The sequence below is a fragment of the Populus euphratica genome, unplaced genomic scaffold (assembly GCF_000495115.2).
Source record: "Populus euphratica unplaced genomic scaffold, PopEup_1.0 scaffold102.1, whole genome shotgun sequence".
In the NCBI taxonomy this organism is placed as follows: domain Eukaryota; kingdom Viridiplantae; phylum Streptophyta; class Magnoliopsida; order Malpighiales; family Salicaceae; genus Populus; species Populus euphratica.
The window spans coordinates 333,318-349,003 of record NW_011499957.1 but is presented as its reverse complement, the minus strand read 5'-3'; the positions used below and the strand labels follow the sequence as shown (position 1 = coordinate 349,003).

The following is a 15,686-nucleotide window of genomic DNA, read 5'->3' as shown; positions in this document are numbered from 1 at the left end:
AATTATCAATTTATTCAAACAACTCACCCTTTTTTATTTCTTCAATTGACCAAACAATTTCTTTTAAGTTTCTTTTAAGTGAGAGTATGTTTTCTTTCCAACTAACCACAATTTTCTCATCAAATCAACAATTAACCCTTCATCGTATTGCTATAAATATTACAAAAATATAATTCAATATGTTTTCATTAATTTCTCAAAAATCATCGAATTCTTAGAATATTAGAATTCTCATTTATCATGTAGAAATATGATAAATCATCTAAAGCACCATGCATATGTTTGGTTATTATAATTTCAACATAATTTACAAGAATAATACAACTTCTTCGAACATGTCTTACGAGTCTCCATAGCCAACGTTTTTTTTTATTCAATTTAACAAATTTCATACATTTTATAGTCATTTAATCATTCATAACAATAATTAACAACTAATTTCAATTTCCCTTTAATTTCATCTAAAAAACTCTAATTCAAATTACCAATTTTGTATAAATCATTAAAAACTTGTCCAAATCAATATCAAAAGGTTTCAAACACCTTATCTAGTTTCTAAACATATTTAGAAAGTCAATCCCTCCATATTTTTTCAAAGCTTCTCTCTTTTCCTCTTCTCCCTTTACTTTCTCACTCTAACTTACCATTTTTTTTCCCTTGATCTCTCTAAATTTCTAGGGTAATTATGTTTTTCTATCTCAAAACACTTTTTTTTGTTTACTTCTAATCATGAATTTATAATCATTCAATGTGAAAGAAATTTCCTCTTGTTGTAGATCATTGGGTTATAACATAAATAATAACTAAAAAAGATTGATTATTTTGTGCAAATCCGTCTAGTAGCTTCACAAAATAGTTGGATCATTTTTTCTACTAGAAAAATATGTATTTTTATTCAAAAACTCTTCTCGTTTTATCTTATTATCTCCTTTTGACTTCTTTTTTTTTTATTGTTTCATTGCACTGCATCTTAATTTCTATTATAATATCTCAGGATTTACAAGTTATGTAATTCAAGTAGCCTAGACATATTTTAAATTAAAAAAAAAATGACTCAAGTCATTAACAGGATAGAGTGAAATAAGCTAATTTAATTTTAATCAATTGATTAAAAAAATAGATAATGACAATAAATTAATCAAACTAAAAAATAATCACGATAACAAAAAAAAAATCAAACAATATAGTTCAATCCTGAACTCATTAAACATAGAAGGAAAAGGTTAAATAAAAAATGACAAAAAAAACTAACTTGAGTCAATTTAAATTAGCATGACAAATATTTAACTATGGAAATAAAGGGCAAATCAACATTGGTTAACCAACCAAACCCATGATTTAGATCATGAGATCAAAATAACTCAATAAAAAAAAATCACAAAATTATAGAGAAAACAAGTTAATTTTTTTCAAAACAAATTATATCAATTCGCATTAACTTTTTAAGCATATGACCCAAGGCATTAGACCTGAAACACCCTATCTGGAAAAATTACAAACTCAACTCTTAGCTAATTAAATGTTAGAGGATTAACTTGAAAAAGGAATATGAATCATATTAGATAATCCAAAAAACAAATTAACAATCAAAAGAATATGGATCAACATTGAAATGCATGCTGAATTTTATTTTTGATTAGAGGGTGGAATTGAAAAGAAAAATTAATCCAACAAAAGTACCAAAAAAATTAAAAGAATGAGAATCAAAATTGAAATTAAAAACAAAAACAAATTTTTGGTGGAATAGTAAAATTAAAAAGAAAAATAAATTCAACAAACAACCCAAAAAAATAAATAAAGATCAAATTAAAAATATAATATGTGACAAGCTATGATTAGATGATGAAATTAAAAACAAATAAAACTTAAATAAAAGGATAAAAAAAAATTAAAAATTAAAAAAATAATAATCAAAGTTGAAATAGCATCAACAAACATGGTTAAGCTATAATTTTTAGAAAAGAAAATAAAAAAGAAAAAAAAAGACACACTGTCAATAAACCAAACAACCAATATCTATATGAATCGCACCACTAGAAACAGTAGCATTCCCAATAACATGCTAGAATGATATTTTTTAATATCTAAAGGTGCTACATGAAAAGCTTTAGTGCCTCTCTCTCGGTAGAGAATGCACCCCACATAACCTAATTTTTTGTTTTGTTTAGTTTTATTTCTATATATGACAAAATACCAAATTATTTTTAGTTGACTTGATAACTATGAAAAAATTATCGTGAAAAAACATTAAAGCCTCGCAACACCAGTTTTAAAATTTTTGCTTTTAAGAGATAATATTTTTTTATTTTTTATATGTGATTAAATATCAAATTTTTCTTTAACTAAATTTATAATAACAAAAAAATATTGTGAAAATATAAAATTATTCCCTAACACCAAATTTAATTTTTTTTTTGCTTTCAGATAAATTCACCGTGTACATCTGAAATGAGAGAAGATTTATTTATAACTAATTAATTTATCCATTTAATAATAACTAGTGAGCCTTATAAAATACTAAAATATCCCTGGAAACAGGTGTTATATTTTTTTTTATTTTTTTGGGTAAGGGGGCAAATCCTCGTTGCAATGCTAGAGTGAACAATCCAAATGGAGGGAGGTTTAACTTTTGTTAATATTTTACCTGAAATAATTAGCCTTCTTGCATTTCAAAGTATTTTATAAAATATTTTTAGATCAGATGTGAAATTGATATAAAAAATTTGAAAATAAAATATAAAGTTTGATTAAATTTTAAAGTGTGAAAGAATTAGTGAAAGAGTGACACTCAGTGTATGTCTAGATATATGTATTGTGCTTTGATTATTATCTTATGAAATAGAGTAATTTAAATGTTCGGAGATAAACTATGGTGTTATAATGTATGAATCTTTTTCAGTAGGTTATTAAAATTAAAACAACCACAATACATATATAGTTTCCTATAAGATTTTTAGTAGCTAGATTAATAAAGAAATAACATCAATGTTTTAAATTTAAAATATCATATCAATGAAAATAATTTTTGTACTTTCATTTATATCAGCTTCAAAGTTATATAAAAATTAACTTGCGTACATGATTAACACCATGAATATTATATAATAAAATAAAATAAATGTTGGTTCGCTAGAAAAAAATTATCTAACAAGATAATATTTTTAATTATATATGTGTCTACAATAAAATAAATACGAGTTTCTTATTAAAAATTATAGCACTTATATTTGTGATTATAACATCAAGAAGGCATACTAATAATAATAATAAATAACATTTGAGGTCGTGACTTAGTGGTCATGGGAAAAACTTGTTTCCTTTTTCTAATATCCGGGTTCGACTTTCTATGTATATGTTAGTGGTCACTCTCGTGGTGTCTTACTTGCTTATTAGACTTACATAAAGTTTAATAGATCCAAAAATTAGTTGTGCGTATAAACTGGTTCGAAAACTTCAAGTTAAAAAAAATATATTAATGATGATAATGGTAATAATGATGGTGATGGTGATTGTGTAATGTTGCAATAGCCATCAAGGTAAATATACACTATGAATAATTTGATAAAAAATAATTTTAAAAAATTAATATATTTTTTATATTTTTTGCAAAAAACATGTAACAAATGTTTTTAAACTGGAATTTTATATTTTTTCCGAGTAAATATATAAAATATAGCTACTTGTATTCAAATAATGTAAAAACTATTCATTGTACTTTGAATAAATTAATTATTTGGTAAATTATTAGGAGTAAAATTAAAGATAATATTCAAATCCCATTACGTTTGTTTATTCCAATTAAATTAATAAAATCAAGGATAATGATAAACTTATGTAAATTACAATTTCAAAGAGTTTTCATTAAAAAAAATATAACAAGAAATAATATAAAATTATTAATTAAGGGTCACCTAACATTTCATGCTATGAAAACTGAGTGTCCTCTAGCTACAGTGACATCACCATCTTCATTTAAATAATTCATAGAATTCAACAAATGCATTTATATCTACCATTAACTCCATTGTACAGAACTTGCCAGGTTTCACCATCCTTGATGATATAGGCACCGAAAGAGATGGTTTATTTTTATATTCGAGACTGAATTTGAGTATATTTAAAAATAAAAAATTGATAAAAATAAAAAAATATTTTAAACTAAAACTAGTGGAATAAATTCAGCACGTGTCTTTCTAGTTGGATTTGAGATCAATTCTTGGACCATGATCGGAGGACGCATGTGCACATACCATGTGATGAGTGTGAATTGACCTTATCCTCTGTGTTTAACATCTCAAGAAATAATATATGACAGTGCATTGACTAAAGCATCGCCATCCATTTCCAAAGCAAGAGAACCATGAGAATTGAAAATGTGTAGTAAAAAGGACCGAAGGAATCTAAAAAACATATTAATTTCATATGAAATCTAGCCTGGTGCAAGAAATTGATCCAAATCTCATGAGTTAAGTTTAAAAAAAATTAAAAAAGAATTTAAGCTGACCTGACAATAAAAAAAAACCTAAGCTAACTTAAAAAATACAAGCTAACTTGATAATCTAGATGATAAAATTTTTTGTTATATTTTATCAACTTTTTTATTAAAATAAAATTATTTTAATTTAAAAAAATTAACCTGAATAACTTGGTGACTGGGTTAAAATTTTGAACCCAAACCTTGAATCGAGCCGAGTTTAAAAATTATAAATTTTCAACCATATTTTTTTTAATTAACATATTAAAATGATATTTCATATGAAATCTAGCCTGGTGCAAGAGATTGATCCAAAATCTGACTGATCTCCTGTGTTAAGTTTAACAAAAATAAAAAAGAATTTGAGCTGATTCGATGATTCAGGTGATCTGATAAAAAGAAAAACTCAAGCTAACTTGATAGCTTAAATAATCCAATAAAACTTGTTCAAAATTCTTGAAATTATTTTAATTTAAAAAAAATTAACCTGAATAATTTGATGATCAGCTTAAAATCTAAAACCTAATTATAAATTTTCAATAATATTTACTTTTTTAATTAACATATCTAAATGATTAAAAAAATTAAAGCTAAAAAATTTTAATTTTTTTTTAAAATATGGTTAGACTATAATTTTAATAAGAACCTAAATTACAAAAATATTAAATAATATTTTTTTCTTCTTCAAATATCATATCTTTATGGGTTTTAGTGATCATAACTAATGAGAAATTAATTAAATTGAAAACAGACAGGGTAGTTTTATAATACATTAAATAAATCTATTTAATATTTCATAATCATTTGTTTACTAGTGAGAATATAATATTTTTTTTAAATAGCAATATACCATTCTCGAGTCGTATATAATTAATTTTAACCGACATGGTTATTATTCGCCAATCCAATTCATTTGGTTGGAAAAATCTTAGACCAACATTTTCTTTTCAGTTTTATTTACAGGCTCACTTGCGTAAAATTATTTGTGAAATAATGTTTTGCAAATTGAGGAGTGTGAATTTTAGCTATTAAAACATAATTATTAAATCCAAATAATAATACATCCATCTATCTATTGAATTAAAACTCAATTAGATTGAGTTTTATTTAAAATAGTTTAAAAATTAATCCAATTAGATTCAATTAATCAATCAACCAAACCATGTAAGGTCAACTAAGAGCCACTGCAGTCCAAATAAAAATCAGTTAAATTTTATTTATTTCATTTAAAATTAATATTTTTATGTTTTTAAATTATTTTAATGTGTTAATAATAAAATAATTTTAAAAAATAAAAATATTATTTTAATATATTAAAAAAACACTTAAAAAACACACTCCAAACACCATCTAAACCAGCTCTAATTTTTTTAATAAAAATAATTTGTTAAAATCAACATCATTTCATTCTAAAAACAAGCAACTTTATTCTCGTAAAAAAAAAAAAACTACACTGTGCCTTTTATCATGTGGTCCCAAAAGGCCTTAAATGATGTCTTCATAAAACAATGTCCGTGCTTGGTTTGCCTTTCACTGCCATCGTATCAACTGGCTGGCTATCCATGCAACATGAGAGGAAACCTGGTGTACATTGGAAAGCTGGTGATGATCTCTTGTAAGATTTGTTTTTTCATTTTGTAAGTGTTTTAAAAAATTTTAAAATTTTTATTTAAAATTAATAACTTTTTAATATTTTTAAATTAAAAATATTTTAAAAAACAATCACAACTATATTCTCAGTCATACTTGAAAAGAGTTATACCATTATATACCTATTTTCCGTTGAAAGAAGAGTATTAGCAAGGTGTGCTGTCCGTTAAGATTATAGAGGGTGTTTGGTACTGCATTTGAAAAGTACTTCCTTTTAATTTTTTTTACTTTGAATTAATATGTTTTTGATATTTTCAAATCATTTTGATGTGCTGATTTTAAAAATGATTTTTAAAAAATAAAAAAATATTATTGACACACTTTTCTGAATGAAAAGCACTTTGAAAAACAACAGCAACCACACTCCCAAACACGCTGATAGTTGAGTACTTTTTAAAATGTATTTTATTTAAAAATATATTAAAATAATTTTTTTATTTTTAAAAAATTATTTTTAATACCAGACATTAAAATTACCTGTAAGTATTAAAAAAATTGATTTTAAATAAAAAAAAATAATTTTTTTAAAAAGCCCAAAAACAAACACCATCACTGGGGTAAAAATCTTGAATTCTAAATATTCATCAAGGGAGATCAAATTGTTGTCAAGCGGTGCCATATATGCAAGAATTGTGACGGAAATTGGAGAGTGGCGGCGGCTTAGCTGTGCTGAACAAGTTCTATGCTGATACCTAGGCCACTTTCAATCTCCTCACAAGCAAAAAGGCTTTTAAAGTTCGAACACAAATTCAGCTGAACCAGTTCAGTCACCTTGTTAGCAGCACAGCAGATAAGCATGTATAATGGCAGCGCCCTGTTACGGGTCACCTAGTGGGGCATTAGTGTGACAGAGAATTCTATGCATTTCCTTCATGGCCTCGCGCATTCCCCTATTCAGTAGCTTGAATTTTGTCAGAAGTTCAAGCTTGGTCAGTAGAATTGTGACATTTGATCACTTCAATACAACCAGCAATACAGTTTAGCCAGTCAGAAGGCATGGTGCAAGAAGGAAAAAGGCAAATTCAACCATCACTACAGTGTAGCCACCTTGCTCCTGTCCTGTATACTTGTTGTACTGTACTTTATTCGTGAATCGTTTGCTAATTTGGGATTCACACTCAAGACTGTGAGCTGGGAGTAGTAAAATATGCTCTACTGATTTGTTGGTAAAACCAAGCATATTTATAAAATTTATACCCTGCAATTTCATTCAAGATGCAGGATAGGAGCCTGCTATACAATGCTCTAAGCAGATCGGTTAGATATAGCTATATAAATGCTTCCATTTTACTTGTTCATATGTAACAAAATTATGTAAGCTTCCTATATTCAGTTTTTATATGCATTGGTGAATGAGGTAAGAGTACCTGAAGACTTGATGCAAGTACTGTTGCTGTCAGTTCATTATCTATCGCCCTCTTTACTGGAAGTTTTGAAAAACAATTCTATCTCTTCTAACAATCTCCTGGAAGTTTGTAGATCTCCACAATCCACATCTAGAGACTTTGCAGATGACATCACGTGAATCAGATACTCACAAACTTCACCCAAATCATCTGTTTTGATAGTCCTCTTCTCTATCTTTTCATCTGTGCAGTCATTTTGACAATCTTCAGTATACAGACGTTTCCTGCATTCCTGCCAAAACAAAGAAAGCTAAAACGTATTGAATCTGATACTATGCATTATCTTTTCACCAATTGGTGTTTCCATTTTGTGGATAAGCGAGCAGTACCAATCTCTTGCCACTATGGAACTATTGCAGCCTGTTAGAACTATCATGCCTAACCACTGTTCTTCAAATACTATCAGTCAAAATTGGGGGGGAATAATTGCCTCACTTTTTTTACTCGCTTGAGCACCTTTACTTTTTCCTCCCTTTGCCTTTTTATCCATTGAAAGTGAAGAAACTAACTGAATTTGGGGTGAACAGTCCCGAATTTTGAATTTTTTAACGTTAAAAAAAAAAAAACTGTTTTTCATGTGGCAGCCCGAGGAAACCAAGGGAACAGAAAAGTTTATACCTGAAGTATCCGATTTAAACAAGCAATCTGCTCATCCTTTAAGAACCTGGAGTTTAGTAGCTCTCGAAATAAAAGCACCATCTCAGAGCTAATATTACTGGCTTCAAGGTTTTTAATGATCCCAGAAATGCAGGGATCATCAAACACGGTTCTCATCCACTCAGGAGATTTCTGAAGCTTTAGCAATGCAACAGCTACATGCACAGCAGGTTTGTGATGATTAATGAAAGATTTGGAAGCTAACGATGGACCAGCCAAAGATATTGCCATCTCTTCTACAATCAGCCTCCACCAATTATTCTTTGCAATTACTCTTGCCCCCGTCATGTCCAGCTTTTCCCATCCCAAAATCATTGATAGGCAGAGGCTGCAGTTCGTAGACACTCTGATGTCACTGTAAAATACAAGTCCTTTTAATATCACCATAATGGACGTCAAATAAGCCACGGAACTTTTTAGTTCTTCATGCCTTGTTTTTCTTTGTTCTGATAATCTTGTGATGAGCTCCAACAGGCAATATGGAGCTACAAGCTTGACTGGAGGAGACCCAAAATGCAGCAGCCTGCACAAGTCATGGCAGTGGATGCTGACCGTGGAAATAGGCTGCATCCTATTTGAAGGATTGAGAAAATTTTGCCAGTCCACACTCTCAGGGACAACAGTGTGTATACTAAAACGAAAGGAAGTTAGAATCACAGCTTGCAATCTTTATGTCATACTTGTTAAGAGCAGTTACCTTCTTAAAGAGAAATAGAAAAGTAAAAGTGCGAACATCAGATTTTCTCCGGTGCTTGTTTCCTCATCACAATCAAGCAAAGAAGGCCCTTTTGAACAGGCTGCATGGATCATGCTGTTGACTGTAGAAGCCAGAGAAGTACTGAAAAATATAGTTTTTGAAGCTTCTACAAGCACTTTGTTGGTGGATTGATGCAAAATCAAGCAAAACATGGCGACTACTCGTAAACCTTCATCAGGCCAACATTTCACGCTCTGTGCGGGGATCAGGCTGCCCATCAACTACAAAACACGGTAAAAGCCCAATTAGTTACTGGAATTCTGAGCATATTTAAATGAGGCTGAGTTTAAATAGCACCTTCACAGTCACTGCAAGCCAAGCTTCATCATTGCACAACGCTTCAGGATGCACTGATTGTAGAATACTGAACATCAGATATGTCATGGCCATGGATACCCGTGGGGAAGAACCACAGCTTGAATTGTGATAAAGAGTTCGAATGGCATGGCCTATGCCATGCAAACATAGTTGGTCCGATGCGGATGGAAAGATGTTAGTGATCATTGCCAAGAGTTTTACTAGTGACATAATGTCATGCTCCTGGCTTTCCCCCTCTACAAGCTGAATCAGCAAACATACGCAAAGTCTTGCTACATGATTATCTGCTGATGATGCCATCTCTGAAATCACTTGCAAGTTCATAATTTGATTATTTTCCCCGTGGACAATGATCTGGGTTCTGTTTGAGCTATTGCTTCGGCAGAATTTAAGTATTTGGTTGGACATTGGCTTGCTGATCTTCTCTTGTTGAAACAACCATTTCAGTGACTCCAAATGAATTCTTGAAGAGGGCAAATCCCATTCAGTTTCATTCAGTAGATGAAACAAGATCCTCTCTGCTTCAGGACTGTAGGGAATTTGGTGGTTCATCTTGGCAGCAGCACGGGATAGACCATAAAGATTTATCAATTGCGTCATTTTCAATGGATCTACTACCCCACATAATAAATCACTGCTGTTAACGAGAATGTACTGTTCCAGAGAAGCTAACATGGACTTCTCATCTGCAAGCCTGAGGAATAAGATACCAACAACATGAGGAAAGGTGGGTTATAAATGAAAGATGGCAGTGAAGTTGTTATGCACCATATACTGAAAACTGATAGAACTAATGGAGATGAGGGATCGGTAGCTCAATTACCTGTCATCATATAAAGAGCTGGTATACAAAATCAGCAAAACTGCACATTGACATGAGTCCAGGAATGTATTTTTGGAGCTCTTCTGCCCAAGAAGAAGAAGCAAATCAATTGGATCAGTAGGAAGATTTAAAGCGACTTCTCTAATCAGTTGCCCAGCATCATTTTCCAGGAGAATCTCCACAAGTGAACTAAGCATTAGATACACTCTCCATTTCATCTTCTCTGTCGGGAATAATCCTAGACATCCAAATGAAAAACTGAACCAAGAAGATGAAACCAGTATCTTTGCAAATTGTGGGGCTTGCACATCAGAATTCTGTAACAGTATGAAATGAAATGTTTCCAATATCCCCAGGGCGATGTCCTCATCCACTTCATTAATAGCCATTAAAATCCAAGGTAATAAATGTGACTTGCATATATCTACAACACAGCTTCGCAGTTCTATGATGCTGGAGTCATTCATGGATGCCTCTTCAGGGCTACAGGCATATGCCTCTTTGAGCAGGTATAAAGCATGCAAAAACTGATTGGGATCTTTCTCGGAGATATTTAGACAAGCTACAATTGCATGAGTTATTGTTTCTTGAAGTGATGTTACCAGATTAGAAGTCCCGATGAAAGATGGAGAATTCAGAAGAGCTACAAAAATTGAGCATGCCGTTATGAATGTCTCAGCAGGCATACCCATCTCCCCATCATTATGCCACTTAAACATCCTTGCCAGAACAATAACTAGCTCCTCAATTTGGGAAACCGAGACTATTCCGGGGCTGTCAGAAATGCCTTTCCACACGAGTGTCAGTGTCTGATGTTGAACAGGATGAAAAGGAACTTCAGCAACATAACGCAGTACTGGAATCAAAGTTGAGAATCCAACAACAAGCCTTTCTGTGAAGCCTTTCTCAGCAGTTAACAAGAGATTAAGAACCATAAGGCAAGAGTTGACAACTGGTTCTTTACATTCTGTCCATTGATAGCAGAAATTCAATAGCTCAGCAACTCAAATTGTGACACAGGGCTCTATTATTATTGCAAACAGGATGAGTTTAATACTGATACCAACCTGACAGCCTTATTATTTCAAAAGCATAGTCCGCAATGTTTTCGTCCACCAAAAGTTGAATCTGTTCAGGAGAAACACTACACAGATAGTGAAAGATGAGATTTAGAGTGCTGATCTGAATTTGGGTATCTGATGAAAGCAAAGGTCCTTTAACAGACTCAGCAAACAGGACATTTATCAAATGATCAGCTTCTTCATCCCAACTCTTGCTGCTGCTTATGCCATTTGTATACGCGCTATCGAAACACCCTTGTCGAGCAAGAAGTGTCAAAAGCGCTGAACAAGAAGAAAAGGATCAACGTGTTAACATATAGAAGATAAAGATTCATCTGAGTTGAAGTGAGTCACAAACAAGCAGGCCCACCCACCAAGGCAGTTGAAGCGAACAGTATCATTGTGAGTCTTCAAGAGGGCCTCCAACAGCAGATGCAAGAGCTTAGGACAGTACGCTAAGAGAGAAGGAGCCCCTTCCTTGTCATCCTTACGGATGATAGCACAGAGTTTGTATAAAACAAACAGAATCTCTCCCCTCATTTCCTCACTGCTGCTTGAGTTAAAGAGAGATTCAAAAGATTAAATTTGAATTTAATTTTGAGAATTAGTGATTTGTTAGAAAGAAATAGGCATACCTTGGCAATTGAAGAGCAGCAACAAGATTAGAGAGAAGAGCGTCTTCGTCTTTGATATGAACATAGCAAGGATCGCTGCCGCTACTTTCGCAGTTCAAGAGTAAAATCCCAAAGCAGTGAAGCTGTAGTTTTGATTTAATTATTATTTAAGAATTAGAATTAAGAAAAACGAGAGAAAAGAAAACTAGTAAATGAGCGAGTAATACCTACCAGGTAGAGTTGAGAGGGGGTGGACCACGCCAAGGCAGTAGAGGAGGAGGAGGAGGAGGAGGAAGACGAGATGAGATGAGCAAGTCTGGTAACAAACTCGGAGCAAATGGAGGAGGAGGAGGAGGAGAGAGTAGTGATTAGAGAAATGAGGCTTCGAGCGATGGAATCGTCGTTGAAGAGAGAGAGGGAGCGAAGGAGAGGGGAGATAAGGAAGTGAGGATGGAGAGAGAGGAGAGAAGGGAGAAAATGAGGGTGAGAGAAAGCGAGGGAGAGTTGGGAGAGAGCGTAGGAGACGTGGAAAGTGGGAGCGTTGGGGTTGGTTATGAGGTTGGAGAAGCAGTGGAGGCAGATAGAGCCTCCACCTCCTCCTCCTCCTCCTCCTCCGCCTTGTTCTGTTTGGAGAGTGAAGGTGGATCTGTGGCCTTGTGAGCAGCATAAGCGTTGTTGTATCAGATGGTGCGGGGTTGGAGCTGCTGACTGTATCTCTTCTTCTTCTTCTTCTTCCTCTATGAGATCGAGATCGTCGTAGGGATCTTGTGAATCGGCGAACAACATGGCGGGGAGAGAGGAAGAGAGGAGCGAGGAGCTCTTAGCTTCAGATTTTGGGCGCCAGCGTGAGCAAACGAATCAAAATTTGAAATTTCACTTTTACCCGTTCTGTTGTGGAGTAGAAAGCAATTGCAATACCATCCCTGAACTCTTGTATATTTTAAAATATATCCTTAACCTAAACTTAAAAACTTTGCTGGGAAACAAGGTTGAATGAGAGAAAATGAGAGGAGAAAGGGGAGAGAATTTGAAAGATAGTGGTTGTTGTTTTTTTGTTAAAATTGGTTTTTTATTTAAATTATATTTTTGATAATTATAATATACTAATATTAAAATTAAAATTTTAATTACCTGCTTAATATTATTGTAATAACTATTTTTAATTTTTTTAATGTATTAAAATAATATATTTTTTTATTTTTTTTAAAAATTATTTTTAACATCAAAATATCCAAAAATACAATTTTAAACAAAAAAAAAGATTTCAAATTCATGAAAACACCATTTTTGCTGCAAGAACAAGCATGTATTTAGCTTGATCATGATGTTGGAGACAATCTGGGTATAATCAGGTGGAGAAAATTGTAACCTCAACTCAATGACACCAGGAAGTCAAAGACGAGCCATACAGAGCCTTTGGCTAGGCTGCTAGAGAATTCCAACAACTAGTCTATCTCGTGACACATCTAAAAATAGGTTCCACAATTCATTTTCATGACACGTTTAAACTACATGTTTATTTTCTTTCATAACGCGTTTTATGTATATTATGTTTTATCCTAGATTAATTTGCACCGTTATTTGGTTTATAACATATTAAGTCATGCCACCTTTTAATTTACAGTCTCATTGTTTCTTTTTATGTTTAAAAAAGACTTTTAATTTTTTATTTTAAATTAATATTTTTTAATATTTTTAGATTATTTTAATGTATTAATATCAAAAATAATTTTAAAAAAATAAAAAAAATAATATTTTAATATATTTTTGAATAAAAATTATAAATTTATTCGCATATATTTCTTATGCCTAAACATCATTAAATAACTCGTTGCTCATTTACATATAATCATGACTTCTGCACATATTTATTCCATTTTCCTATGTTTTATGCCCAGATAACTTGTAAGATATTTTCTTCCATTCTAAACAAATCACATGCTCATTCATGGTATATCGCTAATGTTCTAATTCAAACTTAATATTTCTTATGTCCATTTAGAAAATATTTAAAAATATAGTATAAATCATGTCTTTAAAAAATTTAATTTTTTATATGTTTTGAATGGTTTTAATATACTAATCTCAAATATAAATTTTTAAAATTAAAAAAAATATCATTATAATGTATTTTGATATAAAAATATTTTAAAAAATAATTACTATCACACAGTATTTTCACACCTAAAATCTTTTTATTTTAAAGCATAATACAAAATGCTTATTTCTCGACCCTAAAGGCGCGATTCCCGCATCAATTATTTCTTATTGCATAGATATAATTTATAAAATTATTTATTTCTCATCCTATAAGCATAATTTACCAAAAATTCTTAGTTCTTGCTTGTAGGCAATATTTACACTACAATAATCCTAACAAGAATCGTCATTCGTGTGTTTATTAAAAACCTAATCATTTTTCATATCTAATCATATTATATTATCGCATTTTCACTGCTCCATTCATTTGTCATGTTGACATATTTAGTTTTTTTCTAGTTTAATTCTTTTATGACATATTTAGTTTTTTTTTAGTTTAATTTTTTTATGTTCGTTTATTTTGATGTTGCCAATACATGCTTTATTTTTTTTAATTTATACGAATATCTAAATTAGCTTATGTATATCACAACTTTATTTATTTTTTTAAAGCTTTGTTAGCATTTATTTTACAGCCTCAGCCTTGTACGCGCAATCAACTAAATAACGACAAATTCATAATTTTAATCCCATTTTATAGTAAATTATGCTTGTAAATAATCCGTGTTTATGGTCGACGAAGTACTCGCTTTTCAACGTATTTTTCCCATCCTGCCTATTTTCTTCTTCACATGTCATCAATTCTCATTGTTAAACCGCACACTACTTAATGTCAATTTTCACCATTGGGATCGAATAAGATTTCATCTATAATTTCCCCACTGTTGTGGTAAATTAAGAACATGCATTGGTTACTGTTGTTGCTATAATTTATATTCGTACAATTATTTTTACAGTCACGATTAATTAAAATTCACACTAACCTTTATAGTGGCCAATAACGCTAGCTACCTCTATGGTTGCCATTTTACTTTTTTTTTATTTATTAGATGTTTCTATTTACATTTCCAACATTTTGGACTGAAATCATTTACAATCTATGAAATTTTCGCATTAACATGACTTGTTGCAATTTAAGTTAGAATAAGGTGTTAAGTATTTATATGGTCCTCAACCACAAACAATCCAGTTTTAATTATCCTTCCTGATTAAAAAAGAAGAATATTAAATTTAATATTTTTTTTATCTTAGTTATTACATGCTTAACTTATTTATATTAATATCCTTTAATATACTTATATGATAGTTCTTCAAATTATGTTCTGTATATATTTTTACTCTCAATCATATATTGGTGTGCACGTGACACGACCAAAAAATTAATATTTTTTTTAAATATAAAAGTGTTGAAGTAATAAATAATTTAACAAGATTGAGATTGAACCATAAGAAGGTTAACTATATAAATTATAATTAACAATAAAAAATTAAAGATGACTTTGAGATGTAAAATTAATATAAGAATTAAACAATAATAAAAACAAATGTCAATGTTAAGGATCCACTAATAGTAATCCAAACAAGTATAGTATAAATTTTTTTTATTACTCAATTAGAAACCACACACAAATAAGGTTTTAATAAGATGATTTGTTATTAATAGCTCATTATAAATTATTAACATGATCATATTAACTATTTTATTTAAATAACACTAAACTTTTAAATATTGTCAGGAATTTATGATGCCAACTTATATTAACAACAAATCAAATTTCTTTTATAACATAGATATAGGTTATACCATACGGTTGGGCTATGAAAGTGCCAAGTATTTATTATGTAAAGTGTTATACAACACAAATCTAGATTAACCATTTAAAAAA

The 15,686-nt window shown here is 30.6% G+C and overlaps 1 protein-coding gene across 4 annotated transcripts; it reads right to left on the bottom strand.

The window, feature by feature from the left end:
- Window positions 1–6,832: 6,832 nt before the first annotated feature.
- PRD1 (putative recombination initiation defect 1) lies at window positions 6,833–12,638 on the bottom strand. 4 transcript variants are annotated; one of them, XR_844762.1, is made up of 11 exons: window positions 11,992–12,638; window positions 11,782–11,903; window positions 11,521–11,696; window positions 11,153–11,428; window positions 10,086–11,052; window positions 9,242–9,956; window positions 8,885–9,165; window positions 8,149–8,818; window positions 7,492–7,762; window positions 7,172–7,322; window positions 7,066–7,079 (listed from the first exon to the last, which is right to left on the bottom strand). XR_844762.1 is itself a non-coding variant. In XM_011044472.1 (10 exons), exons 1-9 carry the CDS (start codon window positions 12,544–12,546, stop codon window positions 7,529–7,531), a joined length of 3,996 nt encoding a protein of 1,331 aa, XP_011042774.1. In that variant the 5' UTR covers window positions 12,547–12,638; the 3' UTR covers window positions 6,833–7,079; window positions 7,492–7,528. The 4 variants fall into 4 exon arrangements, 3 of the variants coding, with proteins under 3 accessions (XP_011042774.1, XP_011042775.1, XP_011042773.1); XM_011044472.1 differs by lacking the exon at window positions 7,172–7,322 and having other exon boundaries at window positions 6,833–7,079; XM_011044473.1 differs by lacking the exons at window positions 7,066–7,079; window positions 7,172–7,322 and adding an exon at window positions 6,996–7,014.
- Between the last annotated feature and the right edge of the window lie 3,048 nt (window positions 12,639–15,686).

Bases quoted from the DNA above. Each gene is read 5' to 3' on its own strand.
- PRD1 (XM_011044472.1), bottom strand. From the start codon at position 12,546: ATGTTGTTCGCCGATTCACAAGATCCCTACGACGATCTCGATCTCATA. The intron at 11,697-11,781 runs GTATGCCTATTT...TAACTCAAGCAG, and splicing joins GCTGCTCTTCAATTGCCAAG to CAGTGAGGAAATGAGGGGAG. The intron at 9,957-10,085 runs GTAATTGAGCTA...CTTATTCCTCAG, and splicing joins AGCTCTTTATATGATGACAG to GCTTGCAGATGAGAAGTCCA.